This window comes from Sciurus vulgaris, assembly GCF_902686455.1.
Source record: "Sciurus vulgaris genome assembly, chromosome: 4".
NCBI classification, from domain to species: Eukaryota; Metazoa; Chordata; class Mammalia; order Rodentia; family Sciuridae; genus Sciurus; species Sciurus vulgaris.
Window position 1 is genome coordinate 114,397,335 of NC_136464.1, and position 23,288 is coordinate 114,420,622.

A 23,288-nucleotide genomic window follows, 5' to 3' on the forward strand; every position below is an offset into this window, starting at 1 on the left:
TGCCTTACACAAGATTGTGCTAACATCAAGTTATGATAGTGTTTTCTTCATGACTGAATGGCCTAAGAATAATTTATGTAAATATCACATGCATTGACAAACTAAGAAAGTGTAGGTCAGACTTCCTGCTTATATCAGAATTACTAATATATTTTTAATTGTGCCAAATGGTTCTGTGAAGTTTTAAGTTTGTAGACCCAGTTACACTTGCTTTCTTTTACTGAATTTGTGTTTAAAAAAAAAAAAACACATCACAAAAGGTAAAAAAAAAAAAAATTTAAGTAATAGAAGAGTAAATCATTACCCTTTAATTAAAGTAGACCATAAAGAAGCCTGAAAGAGCTGAACTATGTTGTCTTTCACAGACTAAAAAGGAAGTGTGGCCTTCCTGATCCTCATATTCTCTGTAAACAGAAAAGAAATAATAGCCCAATCCAAAATATTCAGATTTTGCTACTTGGCAAAAATAAATGCATTTTCAGAAAGTCCTTTAGATATAGGTCATAGGGGTGTACACAATTGTCAAAGCTCTTTAAACTGTAGGATTAAGTCTTGTTCATTTAGCTGTATATAAATTATACTTTAATTTAAAAAAAAAAATTCCTTAGCCATAAGGCCCACATAGCTACAGTCACTTAATATAAGAGAAAAATCCAAGAAATAGAAATGTTCCTGCTGTTTGCTATTGATTTGTGCAGTCACTTTAAATCTTTTTTATGCTCTCACTTCAACCACTGTTTGATCATTGGATCTGATCCTCAGGGAATGTGTGGAAAAGCAATTGAACCAACTCTGTCTGCATTTTTCACACACCTTGTCCCTCAGCATTCATGAATTAGCAAGTTCAAGGTAGGTTTAGAGAAGTACATTCATATCAAGAGGATTACATGAAAGTATGAGCCTTTTTATGGCTAAAAGGGCTTTTCTTTTTTCTCTTACCAGGGGAAAAGGCATGCTTTGGTGAGCTCCCCATGGCAAACCTCTTTGAGGAATGAATTCTGAAGTGCATTCAAGCCTGTCTTCAGGACTTTCTGGTGAACACATTTGAGGGAGATACTGATATGTTGTCCATCACCACCTTTCTGACTTTAGGAGGTGGTCTGAGTCAATTTGAAATTTTGACAGACTTCCTAGAACACTTTGAAAGAGTATCTTCATAAAAGCAACTTTGTAAAAGTTTCCACATTTATGTAGCACCCCCAAAGTAAAGCTTTCAGAAATGCAAAATTAGTTCAAATCCAAAAGTTTTCAGGAAACAATTCCTAAACTTTGATACAACCTTTGGCTCATAAATACAAATGAAATTTGCAAAGTACTTAACTTCTAGTGAATTTATAATTAAAGTTGATCAGTAAGAAACTTTAAATCATAGGGTAAAAACACCTGTGTCAGTAGCAATGGAAAGTAAAAAGAAAAAGACATATGGCCAAAGACCCATCTGTTCCCACTGTTCTGTACTTCAGGCCACTATTTCAAGGTCAGTTTGACAGTTTGACTGACTAATTAGAGCAGGAAGAAAGTTTAATCCTTTTCCTTTATTTTATAAAAAGGAAAACTGATACCCAATTTCTTGTGACTTGATAATGACAATCAAAGTATTAATTTTACAAGGTCACCTTTACACTTTAAGGTGAAAATTTTAAGGTTAAACTTCAATGAACTATTATTAATTTATAAAACACTGTTTTCTCAAAATAAGAAAAAAATTAGTCTCAATGTAATTAAGTTAATCCAAAGTACAGTCTCTATAACCAAATGGATATAGATTCAAATCCTAGCTCAGAGTTCTGGTTTCACAACTAATCATGTGACCTTAAGTGAATTTTTGAGATCCAATTTCATCATGTATCAAATCATGAAAAATAATACCCAGCTCAAACACTGCTATAAGGAACTAAATGAGCTTCTGTGGATGAGGCACCTAATATAGGTGGTAGGTCCCATCCTGTGTTTTCAATTCTAGATAAGAATGTAGTTTGCCTTAAAATTATTTGACTTTGTTCTTGAGTATGATTACAAGAACTGCTAAAATTACAATTACATAGTGTAAAATGGGATTATCCATCTGTAGAAAATATTTCTTGAGCTCAACTTGCACCAGGTGTTATCATGCCATGGAAAGAACATATAATTCAGTTCTGTCCTAGAAAAGAAATTGATTCACATTGAATGAATAATACTTCACAAAAGTCCCCATGATCAAGTGAAAAGTGGTTAACACTCAAAAAGCAATAAGAGAAAAGGGAAGAGGTGGACCTCAGTGAGGACTGGAAGGACCATCCTGGTCCTGGAAGGATATATGAATGGAGGTGGTGGTGAAGATGAGAGGGGAATGGGGAGAGAAAGACACCCTACAGGGGTCCTATACAAACAGAGAAGGTTGGTTTAAGAAAGACAAGTTCAAAATTGCCCTTGATGGAACCAATTGAGCAAAAATATTCGTACACCAAATGCACCCATATAATACCTTATCCACACAACACTGTATATTGTTACTTGACTCTGGTATGAAGCAACTGAACATTGACCTTGTTTTTACTGAGACAGGGAGGGTAAGGCTGTGTTTGAAACAGTCAGAGTTGAAATTAGTACTCACAACCCCAGACCATATTTCTCATTCCTTGGACCTTACTCCTTAATCATGTTCTTAATCATATTTCACACTTGCAGTTTGCCTTTTAAAATAGAAATTGATTTTCTATTTCCGGTTTCCCAAAAGGCATTTGACAAGAACCCAAAATCTAAGATTCTCCTTCCACTCATTCCATTAATTAGCTGGGAAGCCAAGAATGAGCCACCTAGACTCTGGGTCAAATAGATAAATGGAATGGTGTCTTTTGGGTCTGAAATTTCATAGATTCTGCAGAGACTTTCCTGAGAACAGGGCAGTAACATTCCACTGCACCTCACAGCCTGAATTTCTGAGTTTTATACACTCTTTGGGCAGATCTGTCTGTCACTATTACCTTCCTCTGCCATAAAAATAGGGCATAACGATGGATAGAAAGAATTCATTTTATTGCTCTGCCTGATAAATATTATGTTGAATTTTCATGGTAGCCTCATTATTTCATATCTCCCATATGTATCAAGTCCCTCACAGGTGCAGTATAAAAATCCATGAAATGGCCTGCCAGTGGCACTTCAGGACTTAAGAGGGAAAAGAACTGTGATAGACAAAATGAGAGAGCCTTTCTTGGTGTAGTGCGGGCCTGAGAAGAAAGGGTCGCCCTCTTCCGTGTTGTGGCATCTGTGGACTTGAAATTTAAGGATTAAACAAAAACATGGCGAAGAGTGGTACCCCTAAACCAACCAGGTCTTAATATAACCGTGGGACATTTATCTAAAAGAAAACTCAGCTAGGCATTTAAATGTAGTGCAGGTAAATAAGTTAAATTCAGAGGCTCCTTCTAGTCTGGAGTTCCAGAGAATCCTGCGTACGTGATTATTTGCTCTTGATTTAGTTCTTTGGAAGAACTCAGTACTATGACAAATAAACAGCCTTTGGGGATGCGTCTCTGGCCGAGGACTGCCCTCTCCAGCCGGCAGCACCCGCTGATGCTGTCCAGGCATCGCCCAAAGGGAAAGGTTGCAGCGCGGTCGCAAGGCGCGGGAGGAGTCTGCGGTGATTGATGGGGAAGGGACGAATGAATAAAAGTACTTGTCTGGGGACAACAGAGACCCTTAGCGAGCTGTGGAGGCTACACTGTCAGGCATTCTCTCAGTGTTTCGTCAGAGCCAGGCCCGCCTGCAGCACAGGGAGGCGTGGTCTCCTCCGGGAACAGGCTGGAACCGAGCTGCGAGCTGAGCAGGATCCTTCTGCGTCTGAGCAACAAGGTCTGAGCTGAGCCTGGTGCGTGGGATCCGCAAGGTAAACGTTCTGGCTTAGCGTTTAATTAAAATCAATGACTGGACCTTGGCTTACTAGTTTGGGGTGGGGGGAAATTAAATAAGTAGATCAATAAAACTTATAGATACAGCAAATTAAAATGAGGTTGGGGTAAAGGCGAGTAAGTGAATGTGGAAGGCACTTGGAAGAGACAAAACCAAGTCAAAGCTGATATTATCCCCTAAATTGGACTGAATTGAGAAGTCTCAGAATCTCCTAGTCCTCCGAAGCATTCCTGGGCGTGCGGGGGGGTGGGGGGGGAGTGACCTTTTTGCAGTCCACCAGGGAGCAGCGGCTTTCGCACGCCCGGAGGTGCCTTTAAAAATTCAGATGCGGGTGGTCAAGTTCCCTTACAGAGCAAACTGTAGCAATTAACATATGCCCTTGGTCTCTTGCTGCTTTGATGCCCTAGCCCCCGCGCTTAGCTAAAACATACTTGTCTCTCTCTCTCTGCACATCGAAGAGTTTCGAGCTTTGCCTGGGACACCCATCCTTCCCTCCGGTCACACCCCTTCCAGAATGCCCCGCCCCACTGCCAGTGTTTTACCCCTGGGCCGGACATAGGAAAATAACACTGGAAGAGGAGTTGGGAAGGAGATTCAACGCGCGGGCGGGTGACGCGAGCCAAAGTTCCCCACTGGCGCGCAAACTTAAGTTACTTTTGCGCGCGGATAGTGGAGACGCGTCTGAGCTCTGCGCTAGCGTTCGCAGAGTTGGGGCTGTGGTAGCTGATTCAAGTGTCCTGTCTTCATTCTTCTGCCGGGATCCAGACTAAAAAGCCCAGCGGTCACCCGACGCCCACTGAAGCTAGCGGCATGCTGACGCCGCCAAGCCTGTGCGGATGCGCCCTGGTGGCGCTGGTTCTTGCCTGCGGCGTGGCGGGGGTCAGGGGAGAGGAAAGAGGATTCCCGCCAGCCCGTGCCACTTCGTGGCTTCTGGGGACCAGAGAGATAATGACGCCGCCTACCAAGACCTCCTGGCCGGGAAGTTCCAACTCCAGTCTGCCACAGTCCTTAGCACCTGCACAGGTGCCTAAAGGAGGGAGAATGGCGGGAGCTCCGCCACGCACCCCCTCCCTTCCCCCGTGCCAAGGAAACATTGAAATCAAGGAGACATTCAAATACATCAACACTGTTGTATCCTGCCTAGTGTTCGTGCTAGGCATCATCGGGAACTCCACACTGTTGAGAATCATCTACAAGAACAAGTGCATGCGAAATGGTCCCAATATCTTGATTGCCAGCCTGGCTCTGGGAGATCTACTGCACATCATCATTGACATTCCGATCAATGTCTACAAGGTAACGGGCTCCTGTTAATATCCTAGCGGGCTTCTGGGAGGGTCCCAGCTGAAAGAGGGAGATGAGGCAGCCTTTAGAGAAAGCTTCCTAAAGAACATTCTTCCCCACCTCACAGTAGTCTTTGGAACCAAATTCTCTTCTGGTCTTTAGTAACCCTCTGCTAAACTTACTAAGACTTAAGTGTAGTCCCATGACCAGCAGCATTACTACCATTATAAACTTATTAGAAAAGGAGATTTTTCTGCTCACCTCAGACCTACCAAATCAGAAACTCTGGGGTGGAGCAGAATAATTTGTAATTTTAAAAGCTGTCTATGTGATTATGTTAGACTTTTAAAAGCTGTCTATGTGATTATGTTAAACTGTAAAGCTTGAAAACCACTAGTCCTAAACTCCAGTTATCTTTCTACTCAAAAGTGTAGTCCACAAACCGGCAGCATTGACTTTACCTGACAGTTTGTTAGGAATGCAAGTCTACCCCAGACTTCATCAGAATCTGCATCATAATGTGCTCTGGGGATTTGTATACATGTTAACTTTGGGGACCATCATTTTGGTGGACCCTGAAAGTAGGGGAGCCAAAGTAGGTTTTTAGGAAAGAGATGGCCTAAAAGAAAGAAGCCCAGTCGGGTGAGTAGGAAAAACTTCACCTGCTGCAAGTGGCTTTAAGTACTGTTCATTGAATGACCACAGTGGTTCAAGCTCTGGGTTAGATATGTTACTTCCTGGACTCTGTTCTGCAACCCTAAAGTAGATATTTCCACCATTTTACAGATGAATGATAGGAAGCTCAAAGTCTCACAATGACCCAGAAGATCAGGCCAAATTGGTCCCACTGATTATTTCAGGAACCAAAAAGTACTCAAAGTCTGTAATGGTTTCAGTAGTTAACATTGTCATATGGTTACCACAGGCATCAAAGGAAACAGGCACAAAGAGCCGGGCAGTACATAAGCACCCACACTGTTTGACTCCAGAGTGTTTTGGAATTCTGGACACATCCCAGCATCTCTGGTCTCAGTTTCCTCAACTGTACAATAAGGCTGCTTGTGCCCCCCTGCTATGTGTTTGTGGTGTTCTAGATAAAAGCACAGCCAAAGTGTAAGGAAATGAGAATGTATTTTGTGGAATTGCCAAAGGCCATCCCTGGCCCAAGTACAAGGGAGAAAAATGGGATATAGGATTGGGACTTGCTGTAGGGGATACTGTGACCTTTATGACAGAAATGGTTACCATAAGGCAGAACTGTACATTTTCTTTCATGAATGGAAGTCCTAACCCTAATAGCCATATTTTAAAAGAATTCTACACATTTCTGAGATTTAGAGATGAGATTCAGATTATGAGTCAGGATCTAGAGGGAAATACTGCCAGAAATAAGGGATAAATTGAAGAAGTCCCAAAATCCTGATGGCAACTGGTTCTGATGAACTCTGCAGGTTTGTTTGGATAAGTGTGGACTGAAAATGAGTTGCTTATATGTAGTCACAATTCTAGTAGGACAAGAAGTGACCCATATTCTCTTTAAGGAGTTCCATAGTCTAAATCATAACCATGCCATTTGGCAGAGACATTTCAATTCAATTCATCAATTAGAACTGAGAAACTTTTAATTCAAGATATTGTGAGAAATTAAAAAGTAAGTGAAACAAGATCCCTCCCAAAGGGAGATTATAATCTAGTTTTGTTCAGTTTGCACAGAATTTTATGCAAGTTCTGTTTAGGAAGGAAGGTCTTAGTTTAAAAACTCACATGCCCAGCTGCGGTTGTGGCTCAGTCATGGAGTGCTTGCCTAGCACATGCGAGGCACTGGGTTCAATTCTCAGCACCACATAAAAATAAATGTGTATCAACAAAAGCTTTGGAGGACTCTATGAAGCTTCAGAAAATGTGTAAATTGGATTCTCAAAGAGAACTATAACACTGCATCCCACCCCCCCTCACATTGGAAATGATTTGTTTAGAGATTCAAGTTGCTCACTTTGAGATACATTTAAATGTCATTCATAATTCACCTAAATTAGGAATGATTCTTTTAGGAATCACTATACCTGACTACTCTGAAATTCTAAATGCATTTTTAAAAATAAAAGGTATTTTTTTTACACATAAAAATAAAGGTATTTTTTCCATCTACAGCTAAAAATTTTTTAAAAAAGAAAACTCACAAGTCCAGTCCCATGAGAAACCTTCCTAAAGAAGCCAGCAGCTGAAGTGCAGTGTGGAAAGTGGGACTGGAAATATTTTCTTCTGTTGTGTTACCTCCAGACCAGATGTAAATCACTCTTCCAGGACCATCTTACTTTCTGTCTGATCAAATGATTGTTTTCCATAAACCAGGGATTATCTGACAAAGCACCTAGGTTTCCTTTCATTTCAAATTCCTTTACTATTTCCCTAGAAAGTTACATCCTTTTCCCTGAAGCCATCCAGTCTGTCAAAGCTGTGCTTTTACTTCTGAAATAAACTAATGAGTCATTCCAAACCTAACCATCTAGCTCTCTACATTGGTCAGAAACAAATCCATTGCATAAAATTAGGTTCCATTGCTAAGGTTTGAATAACATGGAACCAGCCTTCACTGTTGCCCTTGGCATAATATAATGATGGTTACCATTTATTATGTCCTAGATGAGTGATTTTTTTTTTTTTTTTCATTAAATCACTGCAACAACCTTATGGAAGACGTTTTGTTTCCTAACTAGGGAAACTACATGTCAGAGAGGAGAAGTAACTTGCCTGATGTCACAAAACTAAAAAGTGATTAAACTGTGCTTGAACCCACGCCATCTGGCCTTAGAACCTGTGGTTCTCCCCATCCCACTGCGCCGAGTGTAATCAGGCAGAGCATGGCTTCCAATGAGCATTATTAGTACCTCAGCGAGTACATTGGTGGAAGTACATGACACATGCTGAGTAGGATATTTGGTAAACAAGTACCAGGATTAATTTGAATTTTCTGAGGATTTCTATCTCTTGAAATTCCTTTCAGATAGTCTATAGTGTATAATATCAATAATATCAGTGATGTTACTCTAAAGATTTTTATTCACCAAAATGCCTAATTCAGGACTGGTTAAAAGTCATCTATTCCTGTAAATAATTGTAGCACTATAGTAAGTTCTTTAAAAATGCATTTAGAATTTCAGAGTAGTCAGGTATAGTGATTCCTAAAAGAATCATTCCTAATTTAGGTGAATTATGAATGACATTTAAATGTATCTCAAAGTGAGCGACTTGAATCTCTAAATAAATCATTTCCAATTTGAGGGAGGGTGGGATGCAGTGTTACAGTTCTCTTTGAGAATCCAATTTACACATTTTCTGAAGGTTCATAGAGTACCCCAAAGCTTTTGTTCATACACTCTGTGGGTCCAAAAGTGTCCATTAATTTAATTTATTGAATTGCTTAATTATTCAACACTAATCTGGAGTTCAATAATTATAGTGTTCAATAAATTTACAAGCCAGAGAATGTCAGCGCTTTCTGGAAGCCACAGTCCTTGAGGCAGCTATAAAATTGGGCAGGACTCCACACAGGGGTGCTGCTCTTAAGAACCTGTGAATCTTGGGAGACATGACTGCCTGGCCTTACCTGGCCTCCCTCCAGGAGTTGGGTCCCTCGAAATGTTCAGATAGAGTCAGTCCACTCTCTAGCCTCCTGTGCCAAGGAGGGGATCCTGTGTTGAAGACCAGGGAGGAGTCTAAGGACACTGAGCAAATTGTGGCTATTGAAGCACTTCAGATACTCTGGTGAACATGCTGAAAATCATAAGCCTCCATTTATCCATCACATGAGTACACATAAGGCTGTGTCTATGTTGCACAACACAATCCAGATGAAAATGGAAAATTCACTCATCCAAAGTGGATATTTCAAAATATATAGAGATATGTGTATGTATACTCATACATACATGAAATATTGCATGTTATATGAATATGTAAATAGATGATATCCCTTGGCACAGGCCCTGGCACATAATTAGCAAATGATAAATGCTATTAGAATGTGTGTGTGTGTGTGTGTGTGTATGTGTGTTTGAATAAGAATAGTAATTGATGCTTTTTTCCTTATTTTTAGCTGTTGTCATTAAAAATCTGACCACAAATAACATGTGTGTGCATATAGCTTTGCACACATAGATGACTACATCTAAAGGGTAAATTTCTAAAAGCAAAGTTACTGATTCAAAGGTTGTATGCATCTGTACTTTTGATAGATACTGACACATTGCATTCCAACGTTATTGTACTCTTAGTACTTGTCACTGTTTTATATAACTTCTCCATATAGATGTACACATATTAATATCTGTATCTAATATGTCTATGAGTCTCCAGTGATTTCCAGTATTTACGTGTTCTAGGTATATACCTGAACCAAAGACTAGTGTTTAAATATCTAATGCTGGGGTGAATCTCTCCTTATTCATAAGCTTCTCACTGTGTCCTTCTTACATGTGTTAAAATGAGTAAGGTCATCTAGATGTTTGTTCCACTTGAAGCCTGTTATCTGACTACTAAGGTGTGGCCACTCAGGGGTCAAGAAACTATGAAGAAAGCAAAAGAACTGAGCACACTTGTATACTGAATGTACTTGGAACAGTTTTTATGTTGTTGCTTGGTTGGATAGTTGATTTGACGTAGTTTGCTTTAGCCGTGACATTTAAAATGACCTGGTTGCAGGTTGAATAGAAATTTAAGATTCGTGAGCAAATAATGAGCTTTTAAATTATTTTTGGATTTTATTTAACAATGTAACCCTCCTTACACTACTATATTTATATGGATAATTGAGTCAATATAATTCTCAAATGTAGTTTCTTTTATGTGTAAGCTAATTGAATTTGAAAAATAATCTGTAAACTAATAAGGCAACTGTCAGTATCTACATTAACCAGCTTGATAAGAATCCAAATGTAATCAGGTATGCAGTGGTGGTAGAGAGCTGTTTTAGCTTTGTGACTCATTGGAGCACTTTTAGATGGTTTCGCTGTTAAGGCTACCCGAAGAGGTAAGGCGGTCACCTTCGTAGTTCTGAAAGGCCAAGTTGCTGATCTTTAACGTTTAACTAGTTATGACAGGATACATATAATATTAAAATGCCAGCATGTCAAAATGTGGAACTGCTTCGCTGAACCCACAAATGAGTTTTGAGTGAAGTGACCATACCAGGTAATCAGACAGTTTGTGCTTCTGGCACAATCAGAATTATTTTTCTGATCAAATTCACCTTTCTCATTATCCTATCATAAACTACTTTTGGTACTTAACAAGTTTGTATAGAATTAAACAGTTTTGTAGTTACAAGTAGAAGTTGATGGAACACAATCAAATTTAACTGTTGAAGTTATAATTTTCAGATCAATAAACTGCAGCATATGCAATGTAGAGCAATATGAGAAACAGGTATCATTAAGAAGGGAGCATAATTTCTTCTAATTTAATAATATTGCTATTACTAGTCAAATAGGTAAGATATTTCAGTGGCATTTAAAGATAGCTTAATGGCAGAAGTATTTTATGCCAAAAATGGAAACTATTTATCTTTGAGATTTACTCATTTATAACCAAAAATTAAGGAGCACCAAGTAAGCACAAAGTATTATCTCTTTATTAAAAAGTGTTAAGAATAAGACTATTAGCTCTGGGTGACCTGGAATCAATTAACAGATAAATACCCCCAACCCCCACCCAACAGGGTGCCTGGAATAGTCAATAACAGATTAATGCTTATGAAAAAAATATGTTATATACCAGATATAACTCAGTGAACTCTTTCTACTCATACTTTCACAAACATTCAAATGAAAACGGAGGGGAAAACTTGGTCCCTTCTGTATGAGGGTATATTAGTCATGACCAAATAACAGATCAATAGCAGAATTCAAATAACACAAAAACTCGAGACTTCGTGTTTCCAGTACACTGCTTTATATGTTAACCATACATTCCTGTGACAAAGGGTTAGCAAACATCAGGTCCTAGGCAATGAAAGTTTCCCTAGGTTGACTCTATGGAATTTGTTGTGTTTGCCTTTTTTCTGACACTTGGTCTTTCCATAAATCCAAGTCTCTAAAAATGTCAAGGTAATGTTTTCTTTCAATATTGCAAAACTTGCCTATCAAAGCCTTTGCATTTTTTTCTTTGCTCACTTAAAGTGAGCTGTTCAGGATTGTAGATATTTCCATAGTTGTACAAATGGATAACATGGCCAAGACCCTGTTGTCTCCAGGCCAGGGAGCCATGTTCTTCATCTCACCAAGAATACCATATAAGGCTCTCTGTGTGGCTAACATGCTATAGTTGATTATTTTTAGAGAAACATGTCAAATGTTAATAAGTGATTAAGAGCTTTAAAAGGTGTTGACAGATAAAGGCTGAGCTGAAATAAGATAGGAGATGTAATTTATGATGTGAAACAGTCTCTTTCCGACATTTGCAAAGAAGAGGTTGGTTATGTGTGGGCATGGGTATACCCCGACCAACAACTTGTCTAATTTTGTTCCCGATGCTTTTGTATTAGAATTATTTCCATTTACCTACAGACCCACTGGTGAAAATATAAAAGAACAAGAAAGTGGAAGAAATGCAGTGGTAAAAGGCAGGGAGGTGGAAGAGAAGTGCAGGGAGAGAGGGAAAGAATGAGAGAGAGACAGAGGAAGAGTATATAAGATCATTCTTTCAGAAATTTATTATCAAAGCTGACTGAAGCATTTATCGAGAAATTCTCCCTCCTTGAGACTCCAAACCATACTCACGCTTCTGGACCTGTCTCCCTCTGTACTTGTCTCTTCAGTTTCATTGTAGTTTCCAGAAAGGAGGAAAACTATTCTTGGGATGTTTGCACTGTTCACTGTCTTCCTCCCCCTCACTCAGTGTTTACAAACTATTTTAAGAGTTTTAAAATTCCATAGTAAACAGACATCATCTGATAGTAGCTTATCAATGTCCCATAATATATTCCACAGATGGAATTAGGTCTAAGTACAGCATGAGATTAATTAATAAGAATACAAATTCTTTTCAATTCATTAAGTTGGAGAATCTTATTCTGAGGTTCTCATTCTCTAGTTTCTTCAAGTGTCCTGTGATCTTGGAAGTCCTACCTCAGATGAATGAATCTAATGACTTTGTTGGATCTTCTCAAGAGATGCAATGTGTCAATGAAAGTTGTTGGTTATTTTGTTTTTGGTTTTGGTACTGAAAATTGAACCTGGGACACTTAACATCTGAGCCACATCTCTAGCCCTTTTTTATGTTTTATTTTGACACAGAGTCTTGCTAAGTTGCTTGGGGCCTTGCTAAGTTGCTGAGGCTGGCTTTGAACTCACAATCCTCCCGCCTCAGCCTCCTGAGCCTTTGGGATTACAGGCATGCACCAGCAAGCCCAACTCAATGAAAGTTTTAAGCACAAACTGTGGGTATATTTTTAAGTTCAGATAATGGGGGGGGGAGGGGGGGGAGGGGTAACAACCCAATTGCTTATTGGTCTGTTATTGACTTAGAAATAAATTTTATTGTGATACTTGTAGGGAATTATATTTGAGGTAAACTTGAATTTCTCCTAAGAAATATGTTCAAAATATTTTTTATCTTTGTTTCTCTTTGAGGTTTTGTTAGAACTTTCATTTTTCATCACAAAACCATTGTTCTATTTCAATAAGTCATAGGAATCTTTCTAAAGCAATGGAGCACCCTCTGTTTTGTAGGTATGGATGAAAGAAACTCCCCAGGAACTCTGCCTGGCATAACTCCAGGGGGCACTGTATACATCATGGCCTATTTAAATGGTGGCCAAGGGGATAGGTTGACCTTATTTCTGACCTATATATTTCTAACCCACATAGCACAATCTTTGCATGATTGAGTGCATTTTGATGTTCACAGAGTAGAACTTGTAATTTATATTTTCCCTGAGGGCATGGATACAATGAATGTCAAAAAAATTTTCTATACACTTGACCAGCAGCTTACTTTGAATTCTCTGTCTGTATGAATTAAAAAGAGAGTTCTGACATGGAAATCCTTGAATGGGGATGTCCTATCTTATTCAAACACAGAAAAACTTATCTGCTATAGGAAACCTAGATAAAAACAGAACACACCCTTTCCCCTGGTGGGTGATGTGCAAGCACTCCATTATTTCCCTCTTACGACTCTTTGTAAAAACACTTGTGTAACTCCAGTCATTTGAAACAAATGCTAGTGATTCATCATAAGATGGAACAGACCCATGTCCTCCTTGGTGGCTGCTCACCCACCCTCTAAATTGTTATCTCTTACAATGACCACGTTTATTGCAACCACCTCCATCACACTTACAGTCCCCCAGGGACAAAAGTTCCTCATGGAGTCTCATTAGACAGTGAGAAATAGTAGGATCTGTTTTGTGTCAGTCATTTCCTTGACAAGTTTGAGTTGCAAAGAGAGTGGGGGATGAATTTTTGTCTTTCACCTTTTCCTGCCTGCTGGGAAGGACAGAAGTCCAATAAGAGTGCAGCTAGCCCTCAAGCCCTGATCCCAGATTCCTGCCTCTGCAGGTCAAGAAGACCTGATCGTCCATCTGGACTAGAAAATACAAAAGGCAAACTCGCAGTCACTGCATTTCTCCAAAGAATATATTTAGAAAATAAGCTTAAAAGGCTCATGACAAATGTTTATCATAGGTTTCTGTCTGGTGATCAAATGCATTCATTCATTCATTTTTACTCAAAGAGCACTCAATGAGTGACAGCTGTGTTCCAGGCATTGTGCGAGACATTATAAATCTTGTATAATGTTCTGAAACCGTTAAAGCTCAGTGTATACTCTCAAATTTAAAAAACAGAAAAAGTAAATGGTGAATATGTTTGGTTAATGAAGCAAGTGAACATTTACTAGTGCAAGACGATTAACTGGCGTTTCCTGCTGGGGCTTGATTCTTTCTGGCATTAACTGGGTATGTATTAACAGATTTTTTTTAATTTCTTAGGAATGTAATTTTTAATTTAATTAAAAAGAGAAATGAAAAATGTAAATCTTTCAGGTGGAGAGATTTTGTAGTTTTACAATATCTTTAAAGGAAGGATATTTCTTATTCATGCTCCTTACCCTTTTAGAAAAAAATTTCAAACTATGTAACATAAAAATAACTTTATAATGTCATACAAAAGTAAGTTATTTAAATTCTCCTGCCTTTTTTTCTTTCTCGGTCATTCCAACATAAAGTTATGAAATGGTGGCCATCCTGGGAATGAGAACCTTAGAATCAGTATGTGCACTTCTGTTTTCAATCTATGCTTATTTATTTGTTTGTTTTTATTATCCAAAAGAAATGCACTAGGGAACAATATAAGCCTGAGGGAAAAGGGGACAGGACTAACATAAGCTACCACTTCGTCATATGAACACTGCACCGAGAGGAGGACCTAATGCTGACAAAAGCTATTCAGTTAGATCAGACAGCATGATGTGAAAACCAGTGTCAGTTGCAGGAGAATCTGCTAATACACTCATATTTGCCAAATATTAGGTAATAGATTTTCCAACTTAATTTTTAGCAGAACCTAAAAATTTATTTCATAGGAAAGGATACTGAACTCCAATTCCCTTTCAGTGGTCAGACTGACTTTTTTCTTTCTTGGTGCTGGGGATTGAACCCACGGCCTTGTGCATGCTAAGCACGCGGTCACAACAGAGCTTTGCTCCAGTTTGAGACTGACTTTTTTGCTTACATGTTTGATTTGTCTTTGGTATTCAGACCTTGCCCTTAAGTTATCTAGTTAACGGGATAAAGTCCAAAGAAAAAACTAAAAATAGGGTCTAAGAAATGTGTTATTGCTGGGTTTGAAGTTGCTTCCTCTTGCAATAAAGCAAATCAATTTCCTCTGCAGAGGGGAAAGATGATCTTGTTGGATTTGAAATTATAGATGTTGCCTATTGTTATTTTTTTCCAGTGATTGGTGAAAGGGTAAATTTCTAGGAATCATAAAAATCTATAAGAACATTCTCTCACCAAATGTTAAAGATGGCATCGTGGATGAGAATGATTTTCTTAAAAACTTCACAGCTTTCCCATACCCAAGGCTTTGTTTCGCATTAAATAAGAAGTTGATATCTTTGCATTTAAATAAATTCCAAAGCCTAACATGCACAGACTGTCTTGTTAGTGGCATTTTGGTGACAGAGATGAGCATTAGTAGTGGGCATGGTTTCTGTCATAGGGTATCAGGCAGTTCTGTGTCTCCACAGAGCCTCTGATCAGAGAGAGGCAAAGATTGAGCTTTTAGGAGGAAGAGCAGTTAAAGGTCTGACACTACAAAATATCCTTCTCACTACAAAATAATGGAAGCAACAGTGCAAACTCTTCTCCTGTCTTCCTGGTATCTCAGAACCAGGAGCATCCAGTTTTGAATCAAAAGTGTGAAATAATGAAAACTGATGAAGGTTAATGGTGCCTTTTGGACAGAACTTTTCCCTTCAATATTTATTCCCTTCAATAAGACTGGAAAGTTGTAATCTCTCAGTTATGAGTAGGTTTCTTACTATCTCTGTGTTGAACTTGAAGAGCATTGTTACAATTCTCAGTTTATGTTTCCCTGTCTTCTGTGATAGCTTGGGTCAGAGGTTGGGCTGCAGGCCTCCCAGTGGTATGAAGAGCTGTAATCCAATTTCTAGGCTGAGCCAAAAACAATAGCAACCTCAAAACAGAGCTGGTATTCAGTGTAGAACTCATTTTCATTGGCTGGCCTGCTTCTCCTTCAAAGGCCTGGACACTTTCATTTTGATTCTTTTGATGGCTTTACCTACATGATATCAATATTAACATATTTGGAAATAATTTGAGAAGGAATACAATTTTTTAAATATCCAAATGTTTGGACATTATGTGAGTAAAATAGCTAGGTATATTAGTTACATTTCTTTAGGTAAATAGAACCTATTTGAGTAGATAGATAAATGCAAGAGTAGATAGAGACAGATAATGAGGATTTGATTTAAGAGATTATGGAGGACAAGGAGTCCCACTATCTGCCATCTACAACCTGGAAATTCAGGAAAACCAGTATAATTTAGTACAAATCCAAATGTCTGAAAACCAGGGGAGTTGATGATATAAATCCTAGTTCTGAGGGGCAGAGAAGATTAGATGACCAGGCTCAGTCAAGAAGGTAGGAAGCCAAAGGGGTAAATTCCTCCTGTCCCCATCTTTGTTCTGTTCAGACCTTCAACAGATTGGATGATGCCCACCCACACTGGGGAGTTCCATTACTGAGTCCCCAGATCAAATGCAATCTCACAGATACACCTAAAAATATTTAATTTGGGCACCCAGAGGCTGGTCAAATTGACACATTAATTTGACCATCACACTAGATTATTAGAAAAAAACTTTACTCTGAGTTTAGACATTATACTACTATTTGACACATAGCTAAGGGTTTTAGAAAATATTTTATTTAATTCTAAGTATTGCTTTTGTAAGATCAATTCTTAAAAACACTGGCAGTTGTCATAGGGGTTATAAGCATAGATTGTGATGTTGGACCAGCTGGGTACATATGTGGATCTAATACCTAAGTGAGCAACCCAGTACAGATACATTGTTATTCAATGAGGAACAATCATCCTTCAATTTTGTGGCTTAACACAGTAAAAACATTCATTATCTCACACTATGTCTGTTGGTCAGGAATTCAGGAGTGGTTTAGTTGGATGTCCTGACTCTGGGTCTTTCTGAGGGTGCACTCAAGTTACTGGCTGAGGCTATACTCATCTGAAGGCCTGACTCACTGGAGGATCTTCTCATTCACACAAAGGGAAAATTCTTGCTCATTTTCCAGAGGCCTTAGTTCTTTGCAAGTTGTCCTCTCACAAGTACTGTGTGAGTATCCTCATGACATGGCGGCTGGCCTCACCCACAGGGAGTGATCCCAGAGACAGCAAGGAGGACGCCATGATGCTTTTCATGAACCACTCACAGACACTGCACATCATCACTTTTGCCACATCCTATTTGTTAAAAGCAAATCACTAAATCCAATCCATGGTCAAGGAAAGGGAAATGAGGCTGTGTTATTCAAAGGAAGAAATATACATGTAAAAAATGGGCATATTTAAAACCAACACAGCAAACTAATAAACTTCTAAGTGCCTCAACTTTCCTTTCTATAGAATGGGGATTATAATAGTGCTGCTTCACAGGATTGCCTTAAGAATTCAATAATGCAATATATATAAAGTGCTTAGTATGGTGCCTAGACCATCATAGGTGGCTCATAAGTGAAGTTTTGTTTTCTTGATTCATCTAAAGAAAATGAGAATAACTGGACAGAATATTGTCTGAATAATTTATAACAAATCAGGTCTCCTAGAATCCCTGCAACCAATTGGAACCTTTTTATTTTTACATTCCTAAGGGCAACTGGCAGTTCTTTTGAAGCAAGTTCGAAGTTTATTCAGATTTGTAGTTCCCAGAGTTTCTTCCATTTCAATAAATGATTTCACTACTTACATGATACAGCTTTGTGAGTGTCCTGACAATTGGCATCTCTAGGCTGAACCCATCAGCAAGTTCCGCTAGTTAGCTCCACCTTCAAAATATATGTGGCCCATTGCCTATTCCCCCAGGCCAGCACACTGTTGAACCTCAGTCATATTTGTATGCCTGATGCACAGAAAACACCAAACACTGAACACTGATGCTTTGAGTAGAGAAAGTTTAACCTAGAAGGTATCATCCAAGATGGCAGGGGACAAGGCCTCAAATCCACCTTCTCTCAGCAAGCATGAGTATGGGTTATATAAGGGAAAAGGTTGCAGAACAGGAATTCAGGGGTGCAACTGGTAGTTTCACAAGTTTCAAGAAAATCAAGGTTCCCAGACTTCTTGATGATAGTGGACATCTGAGCAAGCTATGATTCTACAAATCAAGCTTATAAATCACAATGTGGTGATGTTAACTCGTTTTCCTACAATAAAGATAACATGGTTATCAATGAAAATTGATACTTTTAGGAATGGGAATAGGAAGTATGTGCTCAAGTTCTGGTCAGCTTAACTAGTGGAAAGAAAGAATGCCATTTGTTTTCTTGTTGTTGTTGTAACTTTAGGGAGGGAAAATGGTTCAAGTCTCTTAGAAGAGGAAGTATTTTATTAATTCCCTTATAGAGACTCACTTACAAATCCCTACTATCTATTTTATCATTCCTCTATCTTGTAGGACTAGGGATGATGACCCATCTGGTACTTTCTGCTGAGCAGGGGTAGAGGATGGGGGATGGAGGAATGAAATTTGTTTCACCTAAAATTCAATATATTTACAAATTCCTGGAATAAATTCAAGACTGTGTAAAACCATAGCTTTTAACAAATGTTTTATTGCAACATTTTAAAGCACATTTAATTATAGCATAAATCACAAATAAAATTAGTAAAGTGGACATTCATAACTTAAGCATCCCAGATTTATAGCCTTTGGGGGTCCAGGGAAACAATCCTGAATACCTGCCTTTTAATTTCTGGTGCTTCTAGGGATATTTGTTGAAGTCAGGATACCTATTTCTGAATCTTCTCAACATGATTTCCAACTTCACCAAAGGCATTAATATAACACAGTAGGAAGTATTTGCCACAGCACAAACCGCACCTTACTTGGCTCAGGTATATTCTAGAGCAATTTGGTCATCAAGCACCATTCTAGCTAAGGATTCTATTCCTTTTTGTGGAGGGGAAATGACCCAGGCAGTTTCATTAGCTATAATCTCCAGGGTGATAGACAGCTTTCTAATTAAGTGTTCATGGGCTCCTAACTCCCATCAGGGCAAGAAGGTTCTGCCAAATGTGTACCAAAATCCATCTCCCTATTACACAGTAAACTGTTATAAAACTCTCTCTTAGATCCTGGGAAAAATTTTAGAGGGTTAGTCTAGTGCTTAATTTCTTGGAACCAGTGGATGAAAGACATGTGACCAGACATCCCAGTAGACAAGTCCCCCCTTATTCCAAACATGTATTTACTCCTTCGAAGTCCCCACAAACAAACAGGTATTCTGTTGGAGCACATAGAACCCCAATAATTTTTTTTAACTGAGCTCTGAGTCTCAGGGCAAGGCTTCCTAGATTAGATCAAACCATGTGTCTATAACCAGTGGGGTTTGAACTTCTGGTTGGTGTTTCTTTATTGGAGGCCAAGGTAAGAGCCTAGAGTTATTGAACAGACTTTTAAAGATATATTGTAGGAAGAATATGGTCTCTGAGGATCGGGAACATTGAGCTCTCCCTACATCAAAGAAGAAGAGTGTGGTTACTTCCTTGGCAGACTTGATCAAGGTAGTTACAGTAGGCAGGAGCCTAGAAATCAGGGTTTTATCTTACACAGAATTTAGCTAAATTGTTACTGGTAATTGGTAGTCTAAGTGGTCTGTTGACTGTGGTAGTTGACTGTGGCTCAGGACAGTTCATAACCTCAGGGTATATGGCAAAACTCAGGTTTCTTCATGGAGACATTAAGAAAACACGAGATCTTGGGTTGTCACCCTGGCTCTATATTTCACTTTGGAGGGTATCTCAGTGAAGTTAATATCCATGGAAAATTTAGTCATGGGTAGAACCAAGGGGTTGTTGTCATGGTCATAAACCAAGAGGGATTCGGGTAATATACCCAACAATCAGTTAATGTCCTGCCTTAGCCAGGGTTTGAGAGAGCCAGATCATACAGTTATCTTTCTGTATGAACAAGGGTGAGGAAAACAATAATATAAACAGAAATCATATTGGTTAGTTCCCAGGGAAATGACAAAAATGTAGCTAAGGACAATAATGTCAGTAATAATAAAGTAAAATCACATTTAGTCTTAGCTAGTTATTTTTAGAAGCAGTCATTTTGAAGAGAAAATTTAAGTCTGTGATCAGGTTTCTTGTCCCTTGGTCTTTGAATTCTTTGGAGTCAGACTAGGGTGCAGCAAACTTGAGTTGGGGGTAATATATCCCAGGTAACCATCAGAACATCATAGGGTCTGCTACACTTGACAGAAAGATGGTCCTCAGATCGTTGTTCTTTCCAGAACTTGAGAAAGACTCAGTCTCCAGCCTTGAACTGGTAGAGAGGGACATTTGTGGAGAACAACAACCTGTTGGAAGCAAATTCAACAACCTGTTGGAAATCGGGACCTCATTTAAGTTTTCTAGATAAGCAATGATTGTGATTCCCCTTCCTAGAGCCAGGTCTCTCTCTAATGGGGTGCTTGGAATAGTCTCCCATGCATTAATTCATATGGGATGCAACAAAGTCTCTTTCTAGATGCCACCTTTACTCAAAGCAAAGCAATAGGCAACACCTTAGCCCATGTCAAGTTGGTCTCTTGGCACATTTTTGCAGTGGTTCTTTTTAAAGTGAGATTCATCTTCTCCATCTTTCCGGTAGACTGTGATCTCCATTAAGCATGTAATTTCCGAACTGCAGCCCAAAATTTGCAATACATCTTAAGTTATTTTAGCCACAAAGGCAGCCCCATTAAATCCACTTTGTATAGACACCAACAGTCCATATCCTGAAATTATTTCTTTCAATAAGGCTTTAGTTATTTCAGAAGCCTTTTCTGTATAGGAGAAAATGAACTGATATTTAAAATTTCTAGAAGCCCTTGGTACCACAGTAGTCTGTGAACATTTGCCAATGTTCATCAGGGCTTCACCCTTAGTGTTGAATTTCCCTTTGCAAGTTTGAAGTTTAGTCTTCGAGTTACTTTTGGTACAGACTGAACATTGTTGAGAAATCTTGTTGGACAAGTCTCTGTAAGTTGGGACCTATCAGGTACCTCTGCACCTCTGATGGGTGTTATCCCACCGGAATGGGTACTCCAGTGGATTTGTCTTAAGAGGTCTTTTAGTATAGCCTATGGCATAAGAGGAAGACCTCTCAAACACCCACTCTTTTGTCTTTTTAAGTCTCTGAGGGCATAATGGGATTGGTGTTGATTAAAATAAATTTGTGAGACAGGGAGAGCCAAAAGATTCTCAAAACTCATGGTTTGTGTAGCCTTTTTGGCAACCTGGTCAGTCAGTTGGTTTCCTTTAGCCATTGATGTGTTTGAGTTAGCTTTTTTGCCACTGTGATTAAAAGACTCACCAGAACAATTACAGAGGAGGAAAAGTTTATTTGATGGCTCACAGTTTCACAGAAGGTCTTAGTCCACAGAAGGCCAGCTCCATTCCTTGGGGCTCAAGGTGAGGCAGAATATCATGGTAGGAGAGTGTGGCAGAGGGACACATCTCACATGATGATCAGGAGGCAGAGAGAGTCTCCATTGCCAGATATAAATATATACCCCAAAGCCACACCCCAATTCATACCACCTTCTCCAACCACAACCTACCACTTCAATTATCACTCAGTTAATACCTAAAAGGGGATTAATTCACTGATGGGGTTAAGACTCCCACAACCCAATCATTTCTCCTCTGAACCTTTTAGCATTGTCTCACTTGTGAGCTTTTGGGGAACACCTCACATCCAAACCATAATCATGTCCCAGGCAATGAATTATGATGGCTACTTTCTTTGGTTCATTAATAGCTTGTTATAGAGCCAAAATTTTTTGAAGTGTGTTTACTATCCTTTATTACTTGAGGTTAGCAGGCCTTCTTCCTTCCATGAACATGAACCACCTGGAGTTGGTGTAAATATTGACCACCTTATTTTTACTCAAGTGTAGAGCTCTTCTGAGGGCAACAAGTTCAATCTTCTGTGCTGAGATTCCAGGGTGTAGGGACTTTGCTTCAATGGTCTCTTGAAAGGTGACAATGACATATTTAATGACATTGTGCTAGATCCATGAAATTTGCTTTTAGTGAAAAGTTCTAGGTCTAACTTTTCCAGTGGTTGTTGTTCAGGTCCAGTCCACTGGAAAACATTTGCTCACTTATCTGAAGATAATCATCAAAGCTGATGGGCAATAAAGTGGCAGGATTTAGGGTAGAAATGACTTTTAATTTTACATTAGGGCTGTCTAACAGGATGGTTTGATATCTTCCCAATCAACCCAAAGTCAGCCAGTGATCTCTTTTTATTCTAACAGTAGAAGGACACCATATGGGGTGTGTGGGGGGGGTGGCTGGCTGGGGTTCATGGTGGTGCATGCCCCAGAGTGAAGTTTTCAGCTTCCTGGGGCACATCACAAGTCACTGCTACTGCCAAGAGGCAAGGAGGCCATCCTTTGCAGTTTGATCCAATTGCTTTGAGAAGTAAGCTACAGAGTGGTGAAAAAAACCGAGAGTCTGAGTTAGTACCCCAAGACCCAGTCCCTGCTTTTCATGTACAAAAAGGTTCAAAGTCTTAAATTGGAGAAACCCAGAACTGAAACAACAAGCAGTTTATACATTATCTGGCAGAAAGCAGACTGTCATCCCTTAGTCCATCTTAAGGCTTCTGGTCTCCTCCCTTTAAAGCCCTGAAAGGGGTTTGACAATGAACACAGAGTTAGGAATCCAGATAGGACAAAATCTGACCATCCCCATAAAACCACACAATTGTCAGCAGGTAGTGTAGCCAGCTACACAGGCAATGATTTCTCTTCAGTTATGGAGCTAATTTCTTCAGATACTAGTTATTTAATAGTCTCTTGTCAGATTTGGTCTTTTTCTTGGAAATTATACATCCCCTCTCAGCCAGGGAATTTAAGACCCGAACAGCATTTTCGATTAAAGCCTCTTCATTCTTTCTTACAACCAAATGTTAGCTACTTATTACAGAGGATCCCTCCTAGTTGAAGGTCTCTTCTGTTAGGTCTCTTGCTAGCATTTCCCTAAAGATTGTGAGAGAGTTCTTAAACCCTTGTGGAAGCATTGTCTGACAAAACTTGTTTGACATGGGGTTTGGGTTCTGCCACTCAGAAGCCAGTAAGTATCTCCTGAGAATTTTTTCCTAGTGGGATGTAGAAGAAAGCATCCTTTCAGTCTAGTACAATGAACCAAGAGAGTGCAAGGGCTGGGAACAACTAAGTATAGATTCTGCACCATTTATTGAAGGCCCTGAAGTCATGCACAGATATTCTTCAGAATTTGACTTTTTCACTGGAAGACTAGCATATTATATGGGGAATGGCATGATTGCA

General features: G+C 39.2%; 1 protein-coding gene across 1 annotated transcript in view; it reads left to right on the forward strand.

Annotated features, from left to right (window-relative positions):
• The first annotated feature begins 3,705 nt into the window (after positions 1-3,705).
• Positions 3,706-23,288, forward strand: part of EDNRB (endothelin receptor type B) — a 36,467-nt gene continuing 16,884 nt past the window's right edge. The window contains exons 1-2 of the mRNA XM_079137633.1: positions 3,706-3,871; positions 4,660-5,190. Coding sequence (XP_078993759.1) covers positions 4,705-5,190 — 486 coding nt within the window. The 5' untranslated portion in view covers positions 3,706-3,871; positions 4,660-4,704. The remainder of the gene's footprint in view (positions 3,872-4,659; positions 5,191-23,288) is intronic.